Genomic DNA, 20,733 nt, shown 5'->3' on the forward strand with positions numbered 1-20,733 from the left:
TTAAGGTTTTGTGGTTTTTTTTCAGTCACCTTAGGATCTGTTTAGAGTTTTATTTTGGCTTCAATTATTGTAAAGGCCTTATATTGTAGCTTCTTATAACAATGTATATTTTGATATTCTAGAACCTATTGAAACTCCTGGAAACAGAAAAAGAACATAATCAAAAACTAACATTACAATTACAAGAAGACAAAGAAAACAATTCAAAGTGAGTTTTATTTAGTTGTGGCATTTATTTTTATCTGACCTCACTGGTTTTGTCCTATGCTAGGTTTTGTATTCGGTAGTTGACCCTGTTAGTAGATGTGTTTTTTTCCCGAGCTGGATGGAGATATAATGGACTTCTTGTTCTATCCAACCTATATTAAAGTGAGGTGTTGTTCTATTCAGTTGTACATTTGCACTGCAAGTTTAATTTCCTTACAAGTGTAGTTCTTCATGTTGAAGATAAAATTCCACTACTGGTAACAGTGTATAGCTAATAACTAAACTATTAGTCTTATATAACAATGAGAAGCAGATAGTTAGAGAACTCTTCAAAAAATAAGAGCAAACAAGAATGAACTTACATGACTTGATTCTTGTAAAAGCTCTCTTATGTTCTGGTCATATTTCTCACCAGAAATACTTTTTTTTTTTTCTCCAGGGAGCTCTTGAAAGTACTTGAAAAAGCACAGGTGGAGACACCATCTTCTGACATGGTGACACGGTGTGAGCAGCAGGTACAACAGCAGAACTGAATGACTAAGTCATGTGCTCATAGATATCTGTGTACATTTATAGCAATTTTTTGGTGAACTGACTGTTCTGTAGATTACCAGCAAGTCTGATTGTTTTGCTAAGCTACTGCTTAATTTTTCTGGTAAAGTAAACAACTTAGTTCATTCAATTTTTTTTTTAAGTCTTTGAGCTTATACAAATCATATTTCAAAAGTAATTAAGTCTCTCCTTCATAATTATTATTTCTTCTAGGAAGAAAAACTGCAGAAATTGGAACAGGAGCTGGCTGCTGCTGAAGAGATTATTGCTTCTTTGAAGAAGACAAATGATGCAGATAAGGTTTGGGCTTATTTCTGTTACTGATACTCAGTTTTGCAGGTAAATCTATGCTCTGTGGTAGAGCTGAAAGTCCAGAGCCTTTCTATGATACTTGGTAATTCTGTGATTCTAAACAATTCTAGCTGTATATCTAGGTAATATAAATCCTGCCATTTACTGGTGTGGAGTTTGCAAGATGATAGGAAACTGGTATGCATTCAGAGAAAACAAGATAACTGAAGGAAAACAGAGTGAATCATAAAATATCCGAGTTGGAAGGATGCACAAGGATCATCAAGTCCAACTCCTCGGTCCCTAAAGGACAACCCAAAAAATCAGACCATGTGTCTGAGAGTGTTGTCCAAATGATTCTTGAAATCTGGCAAGCTTGGTGCTGTGATCACTTCCTGGGGAGCCCGTTCCAGAGCCTGACCACCCTCTTGGTGAAGAACCTTTTCCTAGCACCTGGCCTGAACTGCCCCTGTCAGTTTCAGCTGTCTGCTGAACAAAACATCCCATGCAGAAATGATGTATAATACCCCTGATTAATAATAGGGCTTTCTAGTCTCATGTAGTAATGAGCTAATAGAAAAGGTAAGGAAGGTAACATAAGAATGTGACTATATCTTAGAAAATCAAAACACTCCTACATGAAAAGATTGCTCCAGTGTTTTGAAAGCTTACATAGGAGAAGTTCCCATGGCACAAGCATTTTTTATGCTGTATGTAAGATAGGTATAAGAAATCACATAGTGCTGTCATTATCCAGAATGATACACTGATAAATTATGGATTTTCCATGCTAAAACTAAAAATTCAACGTGTAAGGTCAGAAGAATCTGGTACTGTCTGTCAGTGCAGTGGTGTTTCTTGTGTGCCTTTTTCCTTTACAAACACATTAACCTTAAACTATAGTACTTCTATTCTGTTAGAAACTCAGGACAGCCTGAGACTAAATCTGAGGGCTAATCTTCTCCTATAATGAACACGGCAGATTAAGTCTTTATATAAGTGCTTAGAACAAAAGCCAATAATTTAACAACAAATTTCCTGTTACTCATTTAAACGTGCATATTGGGACCTCATTTTCAAATGTGTTTGAAATTTGGGATTGACAAATAATATACCAAAGAAAGTCTAATAATAAAAAAAGTCTGTTTATATCTTATTTTTATACATATATTTTATGTATTTTATGCATATATTTTATTTTAAATTTAAAAAAAAAGGGATTAACTTTTTTATGTTGCAGGAAGTTGTAACTGACTTGATGAGACAGATCCAGGAGCTGAGGTCTTCAATTAATCATAAAGCCGAGTCCATAGATGGCCTAACAAGAGAGCTGGAGGATATAAATGTACGTTCTGTCATATTGAAGGACATGGTGTCATTTTTCAGAAATGGAAGGCAATGACATGTCTTATCATGGGTCTCAAACAGCATAACTTGCTGTAGTGTTTTAGAAGGAAACTTCTTTGTTTTGACATGTTGAAATCTTCTGAACATTTTATGCCTGAGGCTGTCTTGAAAACTGAACTCTTTCCACGTGGTGGGTAAAGAGCAGTGTCTCTAAAGGGACCTATTCACATCCTGTAAACTGTGCTCAGCTGACAGTCACATTTAGATTTTCTCAGAAATTGGCGATTTAAGACATGAACAACTGAAGCAGAACTGTAAATTCATTTACGAGTGAGGTTTTTTTGTAGCTGAGATGACCATGTTCTACATCTGAAAACATATATAAAGAATTAAAGCTGTCTACATGACCATTAATAAATACGATGCATCTTTATTAAAATGTTTGGATTGCAGACTCAGAGAACCCATGGAATGCTTTAGATTCCATCCATATGCGTATGAGCTATAGGTCCTACGGAGAAAATGTTCATGAGAACAATTTCTGTGTATTACCTGTTTTTTATCAATAATGATTTTGATGGTTAATATGTATTTTCTATTTTTCTGACTACTCATTTTTAATAATGTTTTGTACAATTTAACAAGTATGATATGGCACAAGTCATTGACACAGATGAGATTTTTAAACATTGTTTTGTAGTTGTTAGCATAAGATGTGTGATACGCATTTATTTATATTTGCTGTGTTTGATAACATGTTTTCCTAAAATGTTCTAAATTTATTTTAATCTTAGTGCAAGTATAATTTTGTTCTGGTTGCAAAAGAAGAAAGCAAAAGAATCATAGAGGATCAGGAGAAGAAGATTGAAGAACTGAGGGAGGCCTTGGAGAGAAAACAAATAGCAGAAAATATTGAGGTAAAAACATTTATGGTGGTGTATTATGGTTATTTAACAGATTAATTGGATGTGTTTTTTGCTTAAAATACTTGTGTAAAACTTAACCTCGTTTTAATTCAAGCTAAAGCTGGCTAGGCTGCTCTTAAAGGAATTTTTAATGAGATACCTGACAAATTCTGTTAAATTATCACATTACTTGACATAAATATTTTATAAGCTACTTCATTAAAAACCTATGCTAAAAGCCTGGTTTAATTTTTTCAAGGCTGCTGAGGAGTCATCAGCTGAATTTAATGGCAATATTAGATGATGCAGCTAAGAAATTAAAGTACGTAGAAGAACATATATTTAACAGTCTCTTCCACCACTGCTATGATATGCAATAGCTTCCTTTCTTTACTCATAATTTTAACCAAAAGCTCCACCTGCTGGAAACAGATTTAGAAAGCATGCTTGATTCAAGTACAGCTTTGCTTTTTAAAATTGTATTTTTCTTTTTTAATTTGGTCTTTCCTGTTAACTCCCCTCCCCGTTATTTTGGTAAACATGTCATTCAGGCAAAGCCAACAGCCTGTCCTTAAAAGTAATTTCATTTTATCTTGTAGAATCAGTCATATTACATACGCTTCGTCCAATCATATAGCACCCATGAAGTCTTCCAGTGTTTGGTTCCCAAAAGCCATTCTTAAATACATCTCCACTAAGTTTAATAAACAGATTATCTTCACTAATTCTCATACCTAACTTTGACATTGACATCCAAACCCAAGTTGCTGGCCAAATGAATCGCTTTGTTTTGTGTTTTTTAACATGCAGGTTAACATGCATTCCATACACTCAAGGTTAATGGTGTAGTATCTATCTACTGATAAAAGCAGTTTCCCCCTCTTTGACTTTGTACGTAAGATACTCCTTCATGCTTTCTTGGTGGACATCATGATCCTGTCAAATCTAATCCAGGGTAGTATTTAAAATACTAGGTATTGCTTCTCCTTCCAGGTTAGCATGCTTTGTGGAAGTGTGATGCCCTACCAGATCAGGGACGGGAGTCTAGATCCTAGAATGAATTGAGAGGTATCTGCACAATAGCAGTACATTAAAAGGGCTGTAATCATTGATTCAGTATAGATTAAAATCTATACATTCTTTTCTGGTTCCTTATTTACATAATTGTATTTCATTTTAAGTTTATATTAAACTTAAAAACAGTTGTCAATTCTAAACATCTCCCACAAGTATCTCACTGCAACTATATTGCAAGAAAGTTCTCATATTTTTTTCTGTGCAACCCAAATAATGGGCATGGAAAACTTGCCAAAATAAGAAATTTGTAGATGAATGCTACAATTAATGAAGAAAAAGTGGAGGGAAAAGAGGTGCTTGTAGCTCTTGTCACTGCTGCTAGGATGGATAAAACATCTTGAAACAACTGCTTTAGAGTAGTAATTGTCTTTTTACCTATCCATTGACTTAAAATAGAAAGACCTTCTGTGTGAAGACTTGCATCATACCACTGATCAGCTGATAAGACTGACAGAGGCCTCTAAGAAACATGATGCATTGCTTCAGTGTGCACAGCAAGACATAACAAAGAAAGAAGCTTTAATCCAGGAACTCAGGGAACAGGTAAAACAAGGAAATTCTTCCGATAATTAGCTCTGTGGGAGGGAGTTGTGGTTAATAATAGCTTCTGGAAAACATCTTACTTGTAAAGTTTTAAAGTATCTTGTGCACAGTACTCCTGAAGAGCAATGCTTCTTCCTGTAAAATTACAGTTCACAAGCTTTTGAAAAAAGCCTAGGTAACTTTTAAATATTTTGGTAATGATATCTTGAGATTGCCTTCACAGTAAAATATTTTTGTAGAGTAAAATTATCAGTGCATATAATGACAGAGTAACCTGAGGTTATAAGCAATATAACCTATGGGGTTACTTTCTTCTCTGCTTAACGCTTACCCACAAACATTATCATTATGTAATGGAGATAATTGAGCTCTTTATGTGATGCAGACTGAGAGTGATTTGGAGCCTTTGCAGACCAAAAAGCTACATTAAGCCTTTATGCAAACTTTAATTGCTATAACTGTCATAGTGCTAATTAATATATATTTGTTGGCAAACACTCTAGTAGGGATATGTTATTTTTGAAAAGAAAAATCCTTTTGTCATGTTGGCATATTCTTTTTGAGGAAATTGTTTAAATCTATATGCATAAAATCCTTGTATCAAGTCATGTTTTGACAAGTAACTTTTACAAACAAAATTCAGGTTAGCTACATACGATACATAATGTATGTACGCTTTAAAAAAAGCTTACATGCAACTGCTGAATGATTAACATTTATTAGGTAAATATATAAAACAATTAGGAAGGTGAAGTCAAAGGTAATCTGAAGTCACTTGTGTACTTCGCTTGCTCAAAATAGAGATGGCTGCTTTATTTTTTGTGAGTATTATGAGCTAATTTAATTCTTCTTGGGATTTCTAATAGTTGGACAGAATGACAGAAGAACTAGAGAAGAAGAAGAATGAGTATGAATTAAAAATGAAGCAAATAGATTGCTTTTTTGTGGACTCATCTTCAGTAACATTTCCTCAGGTATGATAACATTCTTCAGAGAAACATTTTCCTGATAATAACTATTAGAGTTCATTGAAAAAGACTAATAAACTTTATGGCATGGCTTCAGACTGGGAGCAGAAGTGACAGTATATCTAAGAATGGTCAAATCCTATATACCTTGTTTGCAACTTTAATGTATTATTGATCATTTTTGTGCTAGGAATTTATTAACCTATGTCTCCAATTAGCTATTAAAGCACATAACCAATACATAAGGGAAACAGTTCTTTACTAATAGTTTTGGACTTTTTTTGTTTTGCTTTTTAACTTGCCAGTGTCCAAAAACTCCCCCAAATTTTGATGTGAATTTGGCAAAAATCTTAGAAACTCACGAGCAAGAAATAGCTGATCGGAGGGCTTCTGCAATAACTCTGGAGCACCTTGTACGTGAACTGAATGAAGAACGAAGAGCTAAAAACGATGAAATTCTACGGCTGAAGGTACTAGGAGTTAAGCTCTACAGGCAATTTGTAAGGTTAAAGTAAGACCGAGTACAGAGTTCAGATTTTTAATGAGCTCTGCTTCCTAGTCTGTCCATTATTGCAGGAAGGCATTTCTTGGTCTTCCCTTTACCTAGGCACGTAACAGACAGAGACAACTTGCTTAAGACATTCATATGTCTCATTTTTCCCAATGACTGAATGGCTTCCTGTTCATGAATGTCAGATGGTAACATCTTTGCTAATGGAACTGTTCTGACTTCTTCAAAACCAAATCTGTACTGAAGCTGTAAATGGAAGGGTCATGCAGATCTTTGCCAGTTTTTCAGCTTGTTTTTTTTTTTTTTTTTTGACAAATAGTTTTGTCTTCTGTTTTACTCAGAAACATGTTCACCTGAAAATGAAAACAGAAATTTCAATTTGGTATTCAAATAAACTGTTTCCAATTTCACTTGCTTAGGAACAACTAAATGAATTGGAGAACTTGCGTTTGGAAATGCAGATATTAGTGGAAAACAACAGGAATTTGCAGAGCCAGCTTACAGAAGCTCAGAGAGTAAGCAAGAACAGGTAAAGGAAACTAAAATTAAAAAAAAAACTATCAACTTGAAGCAGTAAAGTACAATAAACTGAAATGTACAATTTTTATTTGAAATACAATCTTGTGTATTGTTCATGTAATTAGAGATTGATTCAGCCTTTTCTATGAAAATCCAATACTGACTTGTGAATTGTATTGCCTTTAAATCACCTATTACTAAATGCAACAATGTTTTGTAGAGGAAATGGGAAACAGAATCTAAAATAATTACACAAGTAGACATTACAGTGTATTTTATATTGCCACATTCCTTGTGCAGTTATTAATTCAGTAGATACAAAATGTCCAAATGAAGTCAATGTAATTTCTTTTAAAAAGATAAATGGAACTTGTTTTCCATCCATGCTTTTGAGGGTAAGGAATGAACTTTCTCTGAAAAGATGGCATGCTGCTGTATACCTCAATGGGAGATTTCATAAGCTTTGGTTTGAGCTATAATCTGTACTACTTAATTTTGGACAGAATTATTTTTATTCTGTCTTTTCTTGGTTTTCTTTCCAATCTTGTAGAGGAGTAAATATCCCACTGTTTTAAGTCTTGAGAAAAGAAATATTAATTGACAGCAAATAACTGGTTATTTAATGACAAATCATTTTTACGGGGCAACTTAGTAAACACTAGCTTAAGACAACCATATGCTAACTAAATGCTAAGTTGAATTAGGAATTGAATTTTCTTTGCCTATGAAGTTTATCAAAAACGTCTCTGCAAGTGAGCACCATCAACTAATAAAAAATATACCTTAATCACGAAGTTGTCCAAAATACACAGTTGCATAGTTACAACGTTATTTGTTTTCATTAGAGCACTGGTTTCACTACACTCTACCTAAGGAAAATCTGACGTTCTTGGAATGTAAAAGTTTTAAACCCTTCTAGTATTTTTTTTATGATGATCATTATTCTGAGTCTGAACGTGCATCAAGACAGCTACATACATAACAGCTTACTGAGATTAAACTGGTAGTTTTTACAACTGGCTTCCTATGTTTGCGAAAATCTTTTCTCATTCTTGGACTTCCCAGTGATCAGAAACATACTGATGTTCAACAACTCAAAGAGAAAGAGGAAGAGATTGCTGAAGAACGACTGGCCAAGGTACGTTACCCTTTTCATGCAGTAGTTGCTGTTTCCCTGTTGTGAAATATTACTCATGTTTTCTTCTATTTCATGCCAGTAAAACAAACACTGATTTTTAGTGAATTCTAACAGATACAGAGCCTGGTACTCACCTCATAAGTTTTCTGTCTTGGTCTAACTGCAGTAAACTGGGAGTCAGATTGCACAATAAGAAAAAGAAAATTCGGGTCACTAAATGTGACTCATCTCCACAAAGTCGGAAAGTGAAGATTGTGTCATTTGCTAATAGCAAGGCTCTGCCAAAGGGAAGCTAATGTCACAGTAGAGGTTGACACGGATCTCTCAAGGAGAGGAACCTCCTGTTAGAGCTCTGTTGTGCATGAATGAGCAGAGATATTGCTGTGGGTCATTTGTGCTGGCATGAAATGGAAATATGTGCATACAGCTAGGAGATGAATTTATAGTGAATGTTAGAGATGTGAATTATTTGGTGGTAGGATGACTTTGATAGTTTTTAGAATTAGATACTTGGCATCAGGTAAATAACAAATCATTTTAAATAGATACACATGCTTTAAGAATTATGAATATAACTAATATTTTGAACTTTTACAGAATAAAGCAATGGAGGAGATGCTGAAAATGAAAGCAGAGTAAGTTTAATATTACTCATTGAACTGGAGACTTGTATTAAACTCATTAATACCAAATGTTACATTTAAGGAATAGAAGTCCAAGATCTGAAGTTATAAAAGATACATTTTAGAAATGTTAACACTTTTACAAAATACATCAAGTTTTTACTCTTTTTCATCAGTAGGTGGTGGTAGCACCTGTTACTACATTTTCTGAAAGGTTAACAGTTAATCACGAAATACTCTGAAATAGGTGGAACCATAGGAAAAGCTTTGGTTAGAAGGGACTTAACTTTGAATTGTTTAAAATGACCTACGCTGTAGAGTTTTGAAAACTTCTATATGCGATGACTTCTAAGCACATTCCTTTTCAAATGAAATTGAAATACTGTTTGCTTCTTTACTAGCACTGTAAATATTTTAAATTATAAACTTCATCTAATTGTTTTTATGCTATTTGTTGAAGTTTTTTTTCCCATTTTATCGTGATTAGGGAAAACTACTTATGAAAGTATTTCTAGAGTGTATTTGCACTGATGTGTAAGGAGTCCTAGAAATTCATATTCCACACCAAGGATGGATAGTAGTCAAGAAATAAAATACAGAATTAAATTAGTTTGAAGATGCTTCTCCTGTTATTCTTAGCCTAATCTGTATTGCTTCAGGGACTCATAGTGGCTGAATCTCTTAATTATTTGGGTTATTGCCATTTAATGGTGTGCTTTCTATGTTAATAACTTCTTTTAAGGATGAAGATTATTTTTATGAACACAGTCATTTCAAAAGTAATTCATACTCATTTTTACTGAAGCCCTAGTCTTGGGCAGGGGTTATTTTACTATTCAATGCATTGCTTTTTCATACCTGTCTGCTCTTTGAAACGTGCTTTTTAATAGTGTTACAGTGTCTCATATGAGCAAATAACGTACAGAGAGGAAAAAGATTCCTTTTGTCATCAAGGAAATGTTTTGACAAACATAGTAAATGAATGCTATTTTCATACAGTTGGCCTTAAACATCAGGCTGTGGTGAAACAAAACTGATGACATGAAATATTATAATTTATACAATACTTGAATGCAAAACTACAGTTGTTCATATCAGTAGACATGCTGCTAAGTTCGATGACAAAGATTTTAATATTCTGTGAGACTGATAGAATTAAAATATTTTCAGCAGACAAGACGTCTATTCAAAGGCGCAGCCCTTATTCTTTTATCAGGCCAGATAAACTTGGACATCTGTGCTGTTCAGAGATGTTTCTGAGCAAAAATGGCGTTAGGGAAAAGCTATGTACAATCAAGCGGTTTTGGGGAAACTTGAACTGCAACAGAGTTCACTGGGCAAATTTACATGCCTTAAGTGAATACTACGTTATCGTGTAGTCTGATTCTATTTTCTGTTTTGTGAGTGGAGTTGTTCATCCTGGATTAGAAAGAGCACGCTTCCCAAAGAGGTCAACTCCAAAACAACGCCTTGTTTAAGAGAGTATCAAACACAAGAGTTGTGAAGCAGGATGTAATTTTTCCTTCTGCTCGCACAGAGTTCTAGGGAAAATAAATTCTATCAAAAGGATGTCTTTAAAAGTCTGCTTCTGTGTCTGAGGCTGACATAGTATTTCTCTTGCATGCCACTTATGTTGGTTTTTCAATATTTTATGATGCTTTTTTTATTGGCAGATTAGAAGAGACCAAAAATGCTCTCAGAATCAAGGAGAATATTTGTCTTGAAATGACACAGGAGATGGAACGAACTAGAGCTTTGGAGCTGAAAGCATTTCATGAAAAAGAAGAAATTAGATCAAAACTGGAGGAAACGTATGAAGAGAGAGACAGAATTGGAAAGGTTATATGTAATTTTTGTCTTTATGGTAAAATCTTATTCAGCAGAGGTGGAGCTGTTACTAATTCAATAATATTCTGAATTAGAATTGAATTAGCAATCACAGACTGCCTCTGAAAATGTTTTGTGTAACAGATTAATTATATTTGTAATGCTGTTTAATGGTGCACTGGTGAAACACCAGTGGAACTCTGGGTACAGAACTCAGTGTTAAAGTTTGTAGTACAAATCAAATAATGCATTTGACCTTTAGAGGCATCTAGTGTAGTACCCAAGGAGACATGCAACAAAGACGTATTGCCTGGACAACTAACTCTTGCATCATATGTTACAACAAAGTTGAACGTTACTATGTTAAGCAGATCTAAACGAGATATTTTGTCCTAAAAGGGAAGGAGGGTCTAAAGCAAGAAGATGTACACTATGTATTTACTAATTACAGGAAATGGACTTGCTGAGGAAGCAAGTTGACACTCTTGCTGAGGAGAACGGGAAATTACTTGGTCATCAAAATCTAAACCAGAAGATTCAGTATCTTGTGAAACTGAAGAAAGATTACGCTAAACTTACTGAGGTAAGTTTCAGAGAGTACAATACAGATGGAGTAATGATGGGATGTAGAGGACAGCAAGGTTCAAAACTTTCCAAAACAGTCTTGCTCTTCTGTTTGGGAGTAATAGATACCCCTGATTTTATACAGCTGTGTAGGTCGTGGCCAGTCTGCCCTCCTCATGGTCCCCCAAACAAGAACTACCTTTTTATTTCCTCAAGTGTTCAAAGCACTTGGACAAATAGAGTTATCATTTACTTACAAATATGAAAGAAGTGAATATGATTTCCCTAATACCTATATAGTTCTAAATACCATTTTTTTCTGTTTTACAGGAGACTGAAAAACTACGAGTTGAAAATGCTTTCTTAAAAGAGACTAAAAGATGTCACATGTAGGTATCATACAGATCAGCTATAATGACACAAAAAAAACTGCAAAGCTCTGTGTTTCAAGTGTACAGCATAAGCAAAAGCCAGTTGTCAAACTTCACTTTTGCTGTTGTTCCTGAATGTTGTCTGCTGTACTCGGAACAATCAAAATTATTTTTTTTGCTAGTAACAACTTTTAGTGAAGAACTTTACTTAACTAAGTGGGCAGCTTTCATCGACATATTAATACCTTCCTATTGAAGGGGTTCTGTAACTCTTCAAAATATGATTTTGTATAGGTGCTGGAAGATACATCTTGAATTTTTTGTACCTTGTCAGGGAAAAGCCTTCTCTCTGGAAACATACTAGGACTCCTTATTCCTTTTGTGCTTTTATTCAGGTCCCTGCTGAAATCTTCTGAAATGCTACTTTTTCTACCTGAGCTGAATTTTTAAAGGCATAATTTCTTTGTGATTTTTTATCTTAAAGGAGGGATGTTTGTAGTGGGTAAAAATGAACTTGTCAAATTTAATAACTGTTAATACTTACTCGTTTTCAAAATGCACATTATATGTAGTTTGTTCAATAAAGGAGGAGTATGACCTTAATGGATTTGTAAATAATATTGTAAATATATTTTGGCTTTTGTATTCTTCTTTCTCTGTTTGAAATTAAAACGCTTTCAAAACTATTTTTCTCCAGTGTAAAATTCCACCAGATTTTTATATAAGCATTGTAGGATATGCTTTCTAAGCGTTTTGAAACCATTTTCTGATCAAATAGAAGGTAGAAATGTTAAGAAATCTGAAAATATGCAAAACATTTTAGGAATATAGTATAAACTGCCTTGATCACAGTTAAGATAGAGAACTATTGCAAATAACAAACTTACTAGCAGAACACAAACTTCTGATGTATATTGTGACAGTAAATGCTAGTTTTTACAGTTTTTCACAGTCATTAAGTCCCAATTTTGGCTACTTTGTACAATGCTGTGTGTGCCCACAAACAATGGGGCAAAATGTAAGATGTGAGAACTAAAGGGCACTATACTTCCTAGAAAGCTTCTTCAGTATTTGACTGAAGGAAGCGCTCATCTAAAAATTCAAAGGTCAGCTAATGCTCCAGCTTTTTTTTCCCCACTTTAACTGTGGAGTATAGAAGTAAGAAGCTGAATGTACACTGAAGAGTTTGTTTGCTCTGTAGACAAATAGTAGCCGATTAGAATTAAGAGGGCTTGTAATCTGTGTTAAGAGGGCAGAGTGAGGCTCACAAACCTGTGCCCTGTGGGTGTTTGCTGCAGCCCTAGAAGATGGCAATACCAAACCTGCCTCAGCCCAACTGCCTGTCCTGGGGCATTGACTTCCACCTGCTTTAAAGTTAGAAAAGACCTCCAAGATCATCTGGTCCATCCATCCCCTACTACCACTGTCACCCACCAAACCATGTCCCTAAGCACCACATCCAGCCTTTCCTTGAACACCCCCAGAACGGTGACTCCACCACCTCCCTGGGCAACCCATTCTAATGCCTGACTGCTCTTTCTGAGACAAAACGTTGCCTAATTTCCAACCTGACCTCCCCTGGCACAAGTTGAGGCCATTCCCTCTAGTCCTATCACTAGTCATCTGCGAGAAGAGGCCGACCCCCAGCTCCTCACACCTTCCTTTCAGGTACTTGGAGGGATCACTAAGGTCTCCCCCGAGCCTCCTCTTTCCCAAACTAAACAACCCCGGCTCCCCCAGCCGCTCCTCACGCTGTATCCTTGTAAATAACGCCTCCGAGCGTCCCCGAGCAGCGCAGAGCCCAGCCCTTCCCCTCTCCCCCCCAGCTCCTCCCGCCGCCCCCCCTCCCGGGGCCGCCATGCGGGCGGCGGTAGCGGCGGCGGCCGCGGGGCTGCTGGGGGCGGCGGCGGCGGCGGCGGCGAAGCTGGCGCTGGGGGCGCGTCCCCTGCGGGGTGCCGGAGGCTGGGTAAGGAAGGGGGAAGGAAGAGCAGGGCGAAATGGCCGCCGCTCGGCCCCTCCCTCCCGACAGGCTTTGCTGGGGCTTTCGGGTGCACGGCGGATGGGGGAAACAAGGAAAACGCGCAGAAACCCCACGCGGGGGTTCTTCCTCGTGCTCCATCGGGTGCTGCCCTGCACGGGTTGGATGGGAAACGTGGGGCTGGTGCCGGAGAGCTGCGGGGAGGCTGGCCGTAGGAACAACAGCGAGCAGAGTGAAGCAAGTCTGCGGGTCTGGGAATGCGGTGGGGAACCTTCCCTGTGTCTGTTCGCTCGTGGCAGGAGCGGTGAGGAGGTGGAGCAGTCAACTTTGCTCATCCAGTGTGCTCATCTGGCGAGCTCTGGGTCGGCTGTGCGCGGGGGATGATCTTAATCACGGCTGTGTTTCTCAAAGCCCACTGTGCGAAAGGTCACGTCGGGCTGCTGGCCTTTCACCTTAAAAAGTGTTTGGTGTCCTCATCTGCACAGGTGAGCTGTAGGACAGGCACGGCAAAGGTGGAGATGCACAAAACATGTTGGGTATGGGAGAGATGCTGAGGTAGGCAGCAGGAGCGTATCCTAAAAACACACCGAGGAGATTAGGCAAAGAGCAGGCGTTGGTATTCATGTGGCAAACATACACTTGGACTTGAAATTCAAAGGCGAGCCCAGAAGAAAAAATATATCTGAAAAAAAATCAGCCCTGTGTCAAGATAAAAGAAAATCGACTTGTGTGTTTATTGAAGATGGTTAAAAAAAAAAACCAACAACTCACCAATCCTGTAGATCCTTTATGATATATCAAAATGAGTGGCAGGAAGGGAAATCAAAAATTTTAAATCCTGTTACTCTCTGTGATCCCTCCCCAAAAGATTGTGCTCTGCACTGACAGAAAAGCAGAGCATGGAATTACTGTAAATGCGGACAGCATATTTTCTGATTATTTTTCTCCTTTGAAATGTACAGAAATATTGCCCATTTATTGATCTTTTTGAAGGTGACATGAGAAAGTGTGTCCACGAGGAGTGTTGCCAGCAAGTCAAGGGGGGTGATCCTTCCCCTCTGCTCAGCACTGGTGAGTGCTGTGTCACGTCCAGCTCTCCCCAGTACAAGAGAGACGTGGAGCTACTGAAGGAGGTCCAGCCAAGGGCCACGAAGTTGGTGGAGGGTCTGGAGCACCTCTCCTGTGAGAAGAGGCAGAGGGAGCTGGGACTGTTCAGTCTGAAGAACAGGAGGCTCGGGGATCTCATCAGTGTCTGTGAATACCTGAAGGGAGGGTACAGAGAGGACGAAGCCAGGCTATTTCCAGTGGGGCCCAGTGCCCAGAGGCAATGGGCATGAACTGAACACAGGAGGTTCCCTCTGAACACCAGGAAGCACTGTGTGGGTGAGGGAGCACTGGTACAGGTTGCCCAGAGAGGTTGTGGGGTATCTTCCATGGAGATTAAAAAGCCATTTGAACATGATCCTGGGCATCAGCTCCAGCTGACCCTTCTTGAGCTGAGAGCTTGGACAAGGTCAGCTCCAGAAGTCCTTTCCAACCTCAACCACGCTCCTATTCCGTGATTGTGTTTCGTTTTTCTGAACAAATTGGTTCCTCCAGTTATTTTTTAGGCCCATTCTAGGCAATGGTTATGAATCCAATTAATCAGTCCAGATGTAAAACTAACAGTTTCAAGTAAATACCAGTTTTCCAAGTAGCTTAAATTGTACAGGACCATAGACGCTTAAACATTTCAGAGGGCTCACTACTTGCTTGACTCCTGTGCACTTGGTCCAAAGGCATTTCTGCAGAGCAGCCACAAAGTAACAGAGGTTTAAGTTCTGTGTTTGAGGAAGAAATACAGAAATCTAAAAACAGACCAAGTAGGTAGCCATCACTTGTACAGAATGGAAAGTGACAGCAAATGTTAAAAGTATATTAACACCTCTAAGAGGTTTTGATGTAGAGTATCAGGATACTCGACAGCAGCACAAGGATGGATTTCCAGGTCAGACGGATGTGTTGTGGTGGACCAGCCTGAGAGCGACCTGACCACAAGGGGTCATTTCACTTGAACAAAACCTTTTCTTTACTTTCCCCTCAGCCCTGCCAAATTCCATCTAAATTTACTTCTGCCATTTCATCAGTGATTCTGGATTATCTGAAATGTACACTGAAATTAATCTCGTCTTAGAAAAGCAATCAGAACAGTAATCTTTGACTCACTGGGCTGGCTCTGCTGAGCCCTTGGCAGGGGAGGAATTACACCTCCGTCCTTCCTTGTGGGGAGCACCCGGGGATGTTCCCATCTCTGCACCTGTGTGCCACTGCAGTGACCACTCCTCTGCCCAGGACGCAGAGGGACTCGACTTCTCTGGAACACCTTCCTTCTGGGCCTGTGCCACCTCCAGAGCACACCGCAGCCGATATCCATGGTTCTGCGATAGAAGTTCAGCGATGGGTTCTGGGTAGCTTGTGAAGATAGCATAGCTGCTGTGATGGTGGGAGGCAGCTTTATTCCACCACTGGTAGACTCGCAGAATAACTCAGGTTAGGCAGGACCCCCAGAGGTCTCTGGTCCAACCTCAGCAGGGCTAACTGGTTGCTCGTGGCCTTCTCCAGTCAAGTTTTGAATGCCTGCAAGGTTAGAGCCCATAAGAGCCCATAATCTCTGCTTCAGTGTTTGGTCACCTTTGTTTTTCCCACTATTTTATCAACATTTTGCCTTTTCTAACCTTTACTTGCTGCCCCTTGTCAAATCCCTACACACCTCAGAGAAGAGCTTGGCTCTACCTTCTCTACACGCTCTGGTGGGCAGCTGGAGATAGCAACGAGATCTTTATACCCTAAGGCCCTTTTTCCTAACAGTCAACCTTGGTAGGCTCTTTCTGATCCAGAGAAGAATATACTGAATTTAGGTAGAACATGGAGAATATCCTTCCTGTCTTCTAAATCTGCCTACCCACTATAGGCATACGTGGACACACGCAGGTGAAAGGTAGAACTGCCTGTCAACCCAGGCAGAGCATGAGGCCAGGAATAAGGAGCCGCCACAGAGGCCAGCAGGCAAAGCCCATCCTGCCGTGAGCCATAACATGGCAGCAGGCTTCTTCCTCAAAGGACCAGTAGCATGTGGGCACGGCTGGCCCTGTGATCCTTCTAGGCAGGGTTTGACAGGACGGCGGTGTGTCGGGGCGAAGGGCCTCGTGCCGCAAAGCAGTTTGCAGGTGGGAATTGTTCGGGAGTGTTTGCTGTTGCCCTGATAAAGTTGGAGGCCTTTGCCACCGAGGAGGCCAAACGCATGACCTCTGTGGGGTGGGGTTATCTTTGGAGAGCTAGCGCTAGCCGTCGAGCAGGGTTTTCCTTTATGACCTTTTCCTTTAAGGTTGAACTTGCTTCAGAAAGCCCAGTGACCTGCCCTGGCTCATGGTTAATAATGTCTTCTTCTGGGCAGGAGCACAAGGTGGCTGCTGGCCCCAGTGTTCAGGGTGGCTGGCACACGGGGAGGGCACAGTGCAGCCCTTCCTGCAGGGCAGGTGCCACCCAAGCCATGTTTGTGGGTGGCTTCACACCTCCAGTTCCGTCTGCCTCGAGGCTGATCCCACGACGGCCTGTTGTTGACCGAGAGAGGCGATGGGCCATGAAGACATGATCGCTATGGGCTGAGGCAAAGCTTTGCTTTTCCTCATCGTTGTGTGCTCCCTGAGTGTTTGCAGGAGTTGTTCTGCCTGTGGCTTCCTCCCTTGGTGCCTTCACGTCAGCTGCACAACACCTGGGGGCTACGGAGATGGCCACAGCTGCAAGAACTGCTGATGTGGGGGAGATAGCAGATGGTAAAGGCTATTTAAGCAAACCTGTGCCCTTTTTCCAGACTGAGGCTGTTATATGTCTTGTGAGGTCACCTAAGAACCTTTCTCTCTTGAGAACCTCGTTGGCTTTGAGGGCCCTAGAGTTCAGAGGTGGTTTCATTGCTATTAAATGCTGGCGCTCTCAGTAAACCTGCTCTCCAGAGAGCATGTAAAATAAGGCACAAAACCCCTTAGCTCTCACTTTCCTCCCGGAGGACCCTGATCTGCCTTTACTGCCGCAAGCAGGCAGGCCAGGTCAGCAGGAGGTGGTGAGTGACGGTGGTTTGAGTCCACACAGAACTCAGCCCAAATACACAATGGGCAGATCCCGGGCCATACACAGTGCTGGCACGTACAGTGTCTGCGTTCCTCTCTGCAGGGATGAATTTGACCCTTTTCCATATGTCTGGTGATGACTGAAGGGCATCTCACTGAATTGTGTGTGCACCAGGTTATGGGGTCAGGAGCTTTCTGGACTTTGGCTTCTGGTATGAGAGCCTCTATATGCTGTCCTGGCTCTTCTCAGTTTATAGTCTGAGGCTGGATTAACAGCAGGACGCCTCAGACACACTCCATCCAGAGCTGTTTTCCTGCCTCTGTTGTCTTCTGTGGCTTAATGTATTCATCTTCATGTGATACCATCTGTAACTCAGTTTCAAGCCCATGCCATTTGGTTTTGCTCCAAAGTGCCCATGAGATAGCGAGGCTGAATAAGCAGTCAGTAAAAATAAGTGGGTTTTCCCCTTTTGTCCTACAGCTGCCTCTGCTGTTTCGCGTAGGCTGCATTGGCTTGGTGTGTGCCTGCAATGCAGTCATGTGGACGGTCTTTGCGAAAGCCCTGCGACTCTCCTCCTCCTCGGCTACTGCCTCTGTGACAACGACAGCCTCCAACTTCATCTCTTCGGTAAGTAAATTCATTCCCGAGGTGCTGGAGCCTAGAGGAGCATAGAGATGTGGGAATGGTGATGCTGGCTGCAAAGGGAGATGTAAGTACGCCTGCACAGGCAGCTGTGAAATAATTATATCAGCCCTCAGCTGCTGTACCTGTTCTTCACACAGAGGCTATAATATTTTCTGGGTGGTGCAGGACGAAGAGCATTGCTGCCAAGAACCATACCTTGCAGCAGCTGTAACAAGTAAAGAAATTTTCTAATTGCCAGTGAGAGATTGGGCCGGGAGCATTGTTTTGTTTTGCTTTTGCTTTAGTGAAACCTCACCTGTGACAAGCCAAAGCCACCCTAACTGTGTGTGAGGACGCACTCTCTCTAAGTGACAGTAGGAACATTTTTGACCCACAGGTTTTTTTCTGCTTGCATTTCTGTCTCACAAGCTGTCGATCTTGTTTCTGTGCTCCAGCACTTTGCAGCCAGCTCACAACCTTGTCCGAAACACTCTCAGATGAGAGGGGCTGTGTTTTTATTGACTGGAGTGGAGATTTGGTTCCTGAGAGTTGCTGGTAAGGCAACAAAGCACGAGTGTAGCTACCAGAATCCTGGTTGGGGACCACCATATGGCTGCACTTCCAGGCTGGGTGATGCAGTAGGTTGTCTCCAGCATCATCAGCAGCTGTTTTTTTGTGGTGTTGTTTTCCTAGGCAGGCTCCCCCAGCTGAAGTCCCCACAGCCCTGCGGAGGAGCTGGCAGCACAGAAGGCTTTGGGACAGCTCAGCCCAGCAAAGCTTTGTCTTTTTCTTTTCCTTCAGGCCATCCTGGGCAAGCTTCTCTTTGGGGAGACGTGGACACCTGTGTGGTGGGTTGGCCTCGCCATGACACTCTGCGGCCTCGTCCTGCTGCACACTGCTGCGCCCCGGCCAGCGCCGCTCCCAGCGGAGAAGAAGGAGACGTGAGGGTCTTTCCTCCTTCTCCATTTTCAGCCCAGATAACGCCTCAGCTATTGGCACTGCCAGGTCCTAACCAGATCCTCACCCCATGCACTTTCTCCTAATTCAGCACTGGAGCCAGCCAGGCACCTACGGACTTGCTAACCCCCCTTGCACGCTTCTCCGTCGATTTGCAAAGTCATGCACATTACATCTTCCGTGTTCAGCCGGTGCAGCTGTTCCCAGGTGCCTGGTGGAGGTGTGGGAACAGCGACTACTTGGGAAAGAGCTGATCAGTTCTGAGTCAGTCGTCTGGAAACTGGAGCCAGAGGCTTATCAGCCACCCCTCCTCTTCACACCCTGCGGTGATGGAGCCTTCCCAGTTCAGGGACGGAAGGTAGAAAGTAAACATGGTGCCTATGGAAGGTGCCTGGGCATTGGTACTTTTCCATAAGATGAACTATCCCAAAATGGAAAAGCAAACAGAATTAGGTGCTGAAGGCTGCAGACATTTCTGCTCTGCTGGTGATGATTTTCCTTGCTGCCTCTTGAAGAGGCCCCGTGCTTGCCCCATGTTCCCATTGCCTGGAAGATGGTGGAGCATTTCAATAATTCCTTCAGATTCCCCTATCACACACACCTGTTAACTTGCCATTTACATCTGATGTCCGTAATTTCTGCTCTCCCATTCCTGACATGTTACTCATTGTAAGGTTGCTTTTTCCTTTAACTTCTTGACCAGCACTGATTTTTTTGATCGCCATTCCTGGTTTGTGTAGGTCAAACTGTAATTTTGGGAGAATACATGTGAACAGTCAGCTGTTTTCATTAAGAGTGTCGGTGTTTGACACACTCCACTCCCCATTTAAGCTGACAGTTGCTCTAAGTGGAAATGGAGTTTCTCAAGCAACGTTTTTTTACACCTCTGGATTATACTGTTTTCCATTTGTGTAATGTAATTAAATAGATCATTGGTACCCCACTCGTGCTAAATTTTGGGTGGGTGATTGCTCTTCATTGTCAGGATGACAATGTATGCCTGTCTATACATCACATGTGTCAAGAATCATCCTTTCTAAGGTGTTGGCTTCTTTCCCTTGCCTGCACATGCTTGTCATCCTTGGTAATTTTTTATTGCAATCCTAATAAAGAATCATAATGATGCCTAAAAATGTATGCATCATGCTGGTGATACCACTTGTTTGCTCTGGGCTTGCCATGCTGTCCACGTCTTCGTGTAACTGCAGAAGGTGAGTCACGGTTGTGGCATGTGCAGAAAACCCAAGGACACGTTTGTGTGAGCCTCGTTATTGGAACCTGTAAGGTTTGTCGCAACTGACAGATTGGCTCTGTGCCCAACAGGATTGTAAAAATAGACTTGCCGGTGGAAATGCCACTGGAGATGGGTTTGTGCCTTTTCCTTTTTTTTTATCGGAAAGCAAGAAGTCCCTGTGCCCTTGCACTAGGTCCCCTGCTTCAAGAGAGTGCCCTGACTCCTCACATCTGCCACCCGTGTCCTGAGAGGTGCTTTTCCCCCTGGTGTGCTCAGAAGTCTTTCCCTCCAAAAAGAGGAATGGGCAGGAAATGAGCAGAGTGCTCACAGTGCCTTTTCTCCACAAACGTGGAGAAGGCTCTTTGGGTACCAGCGGGGCCAGGATGAGTGGGA

At 40.8% G+C, this 20,733-nt stretch overlaps 2 protein-coding genes across 4 annotated transcripts in view; both read left to right on the forward strand.

The window, feature by feature from the left end:
- KIF15 (kinesin family member 15) overlaps positions 1-12,129 on the forward strand; it is a 36,933-nt gene extending 24,804 nt beyond the window's left edge. Inside the window, exons 22-35 of the mRNA XM_083825678.1 lie at positions 123-208; positions 647-722; positions 973-1,059; positions 2,291-2,395; positions 3,192-3,314; positions 4,776-4,922; positions 5,789-5,896; positions 6,196-6,360; positions 6,821-6,930; positions 7,986-8,058; positions 8,656-8,693; positions 10,355-10,520; positions 10,960-11,091; positions 11,403-12,129. Coding sequence (XP_083681804.1) covers positions 123-208; positions 647-722; positions 973-1,059; positions 2,291-2,395; positions 3,192-3,314; positions 4,776-4,922; positions 5,789-5,896; positions 6,196-6,360; positions 6,821-6,930; positions 7,986-8,058; positions 8,656-8,693; positions 10,355-10,520; positions 10,960-11,091; positions 11,403-11,465 — 1,479 coding nt within the window. The 3' untranslated portion in view covers positions 11,466-12,129. The remainder of the gene's footprint in view (positions 1-122; positions 209-646; positions 723-972; positions 1,060-2,290; positions 2,396-3,191; positions 3,315-4,775; positions 4,923-5,788; positions 5,897-6,195; positions 6,361-6,820; positions 6,931-7,985; positions 8,059-8,655; positions 8,694-10,354; positions 10,521-10,959; positions 11,092-11,402) is intronic.
- Positions 12,130-13,261: 1,132 nt separating this feature from the next.
- Positions 13,262-20,239, forward strand: TMEM42 (transmembrane protein 42). Of its 3 annotated transcripts, none has more exons than XM_083825689.1 (3): positions 13,262-13,409; positions 18,006-18,152; positions 18,951-20,239. In XM_083825689.1, the coding sequence occupies exons 1-3, from the start codon at positions 13,302-13,304 to the stop codon at positions 19,092-19,094; spliced, it is 399 nt and encodes a 132-aa protein (XP_083681815.1). In that variant the 5' UTR covers positions 13,262-13,301; the 3' UTR covers positions 19,095-20,239. The 3 variants fall into 3 exon arrangements, with proteins under 3 accessions (XP_083681815.1, XP_083681814.1, XP_083681816.1); XM_083825688.1 differs by lacking the exon at positions 13,262-13,409 and adding an exon at positions 13,420-13,725; XM_083825690.1 differs by lacking the exon at positions 13,262-13,409 and adding an exon at positions 13,499-13,906.
- The last annotated feature ends 494 nt before the right edge of the window (positions 20,240-20,733 follow it).

The sequence above is a fragment of the Anser anser genome (assembly GCF_964211835.1).
Source record: "Anser anser genome assembly, chromosome: 2".
Lineage (NCBI taxonomy): Eukaryota > Metazoa > Chordata > Aves > Anseriformes > Anatidae > Anser > Anser anser.

Excerpts from the sequence above, each read along its gene's own strand:
- TMEM42 (XM_083825688.1), top strand. The coding sequence starts at position 13,441 with ATGGCCGCCGCTCGGCCCCTCCCTCCCGACAGGCTTTGCTGGGGCTTT. Across the intron at positions 13,726-18,005 it reads GTTCGCTCGTGGCAGGAGCG|CTGCCTCTGCTGTTTCGCGT; the intron begins GTGAGGAGGTGG and ends TTTGTCCTACAG. Across the intron at positions 18,153-18,950 it reads CCTCCAACTTCATCTCTTCG|GCCATCCTGGGCAAGCTTCT; the intron begins GTAAGTAAATTC and ends CTTTTCCTTCAG.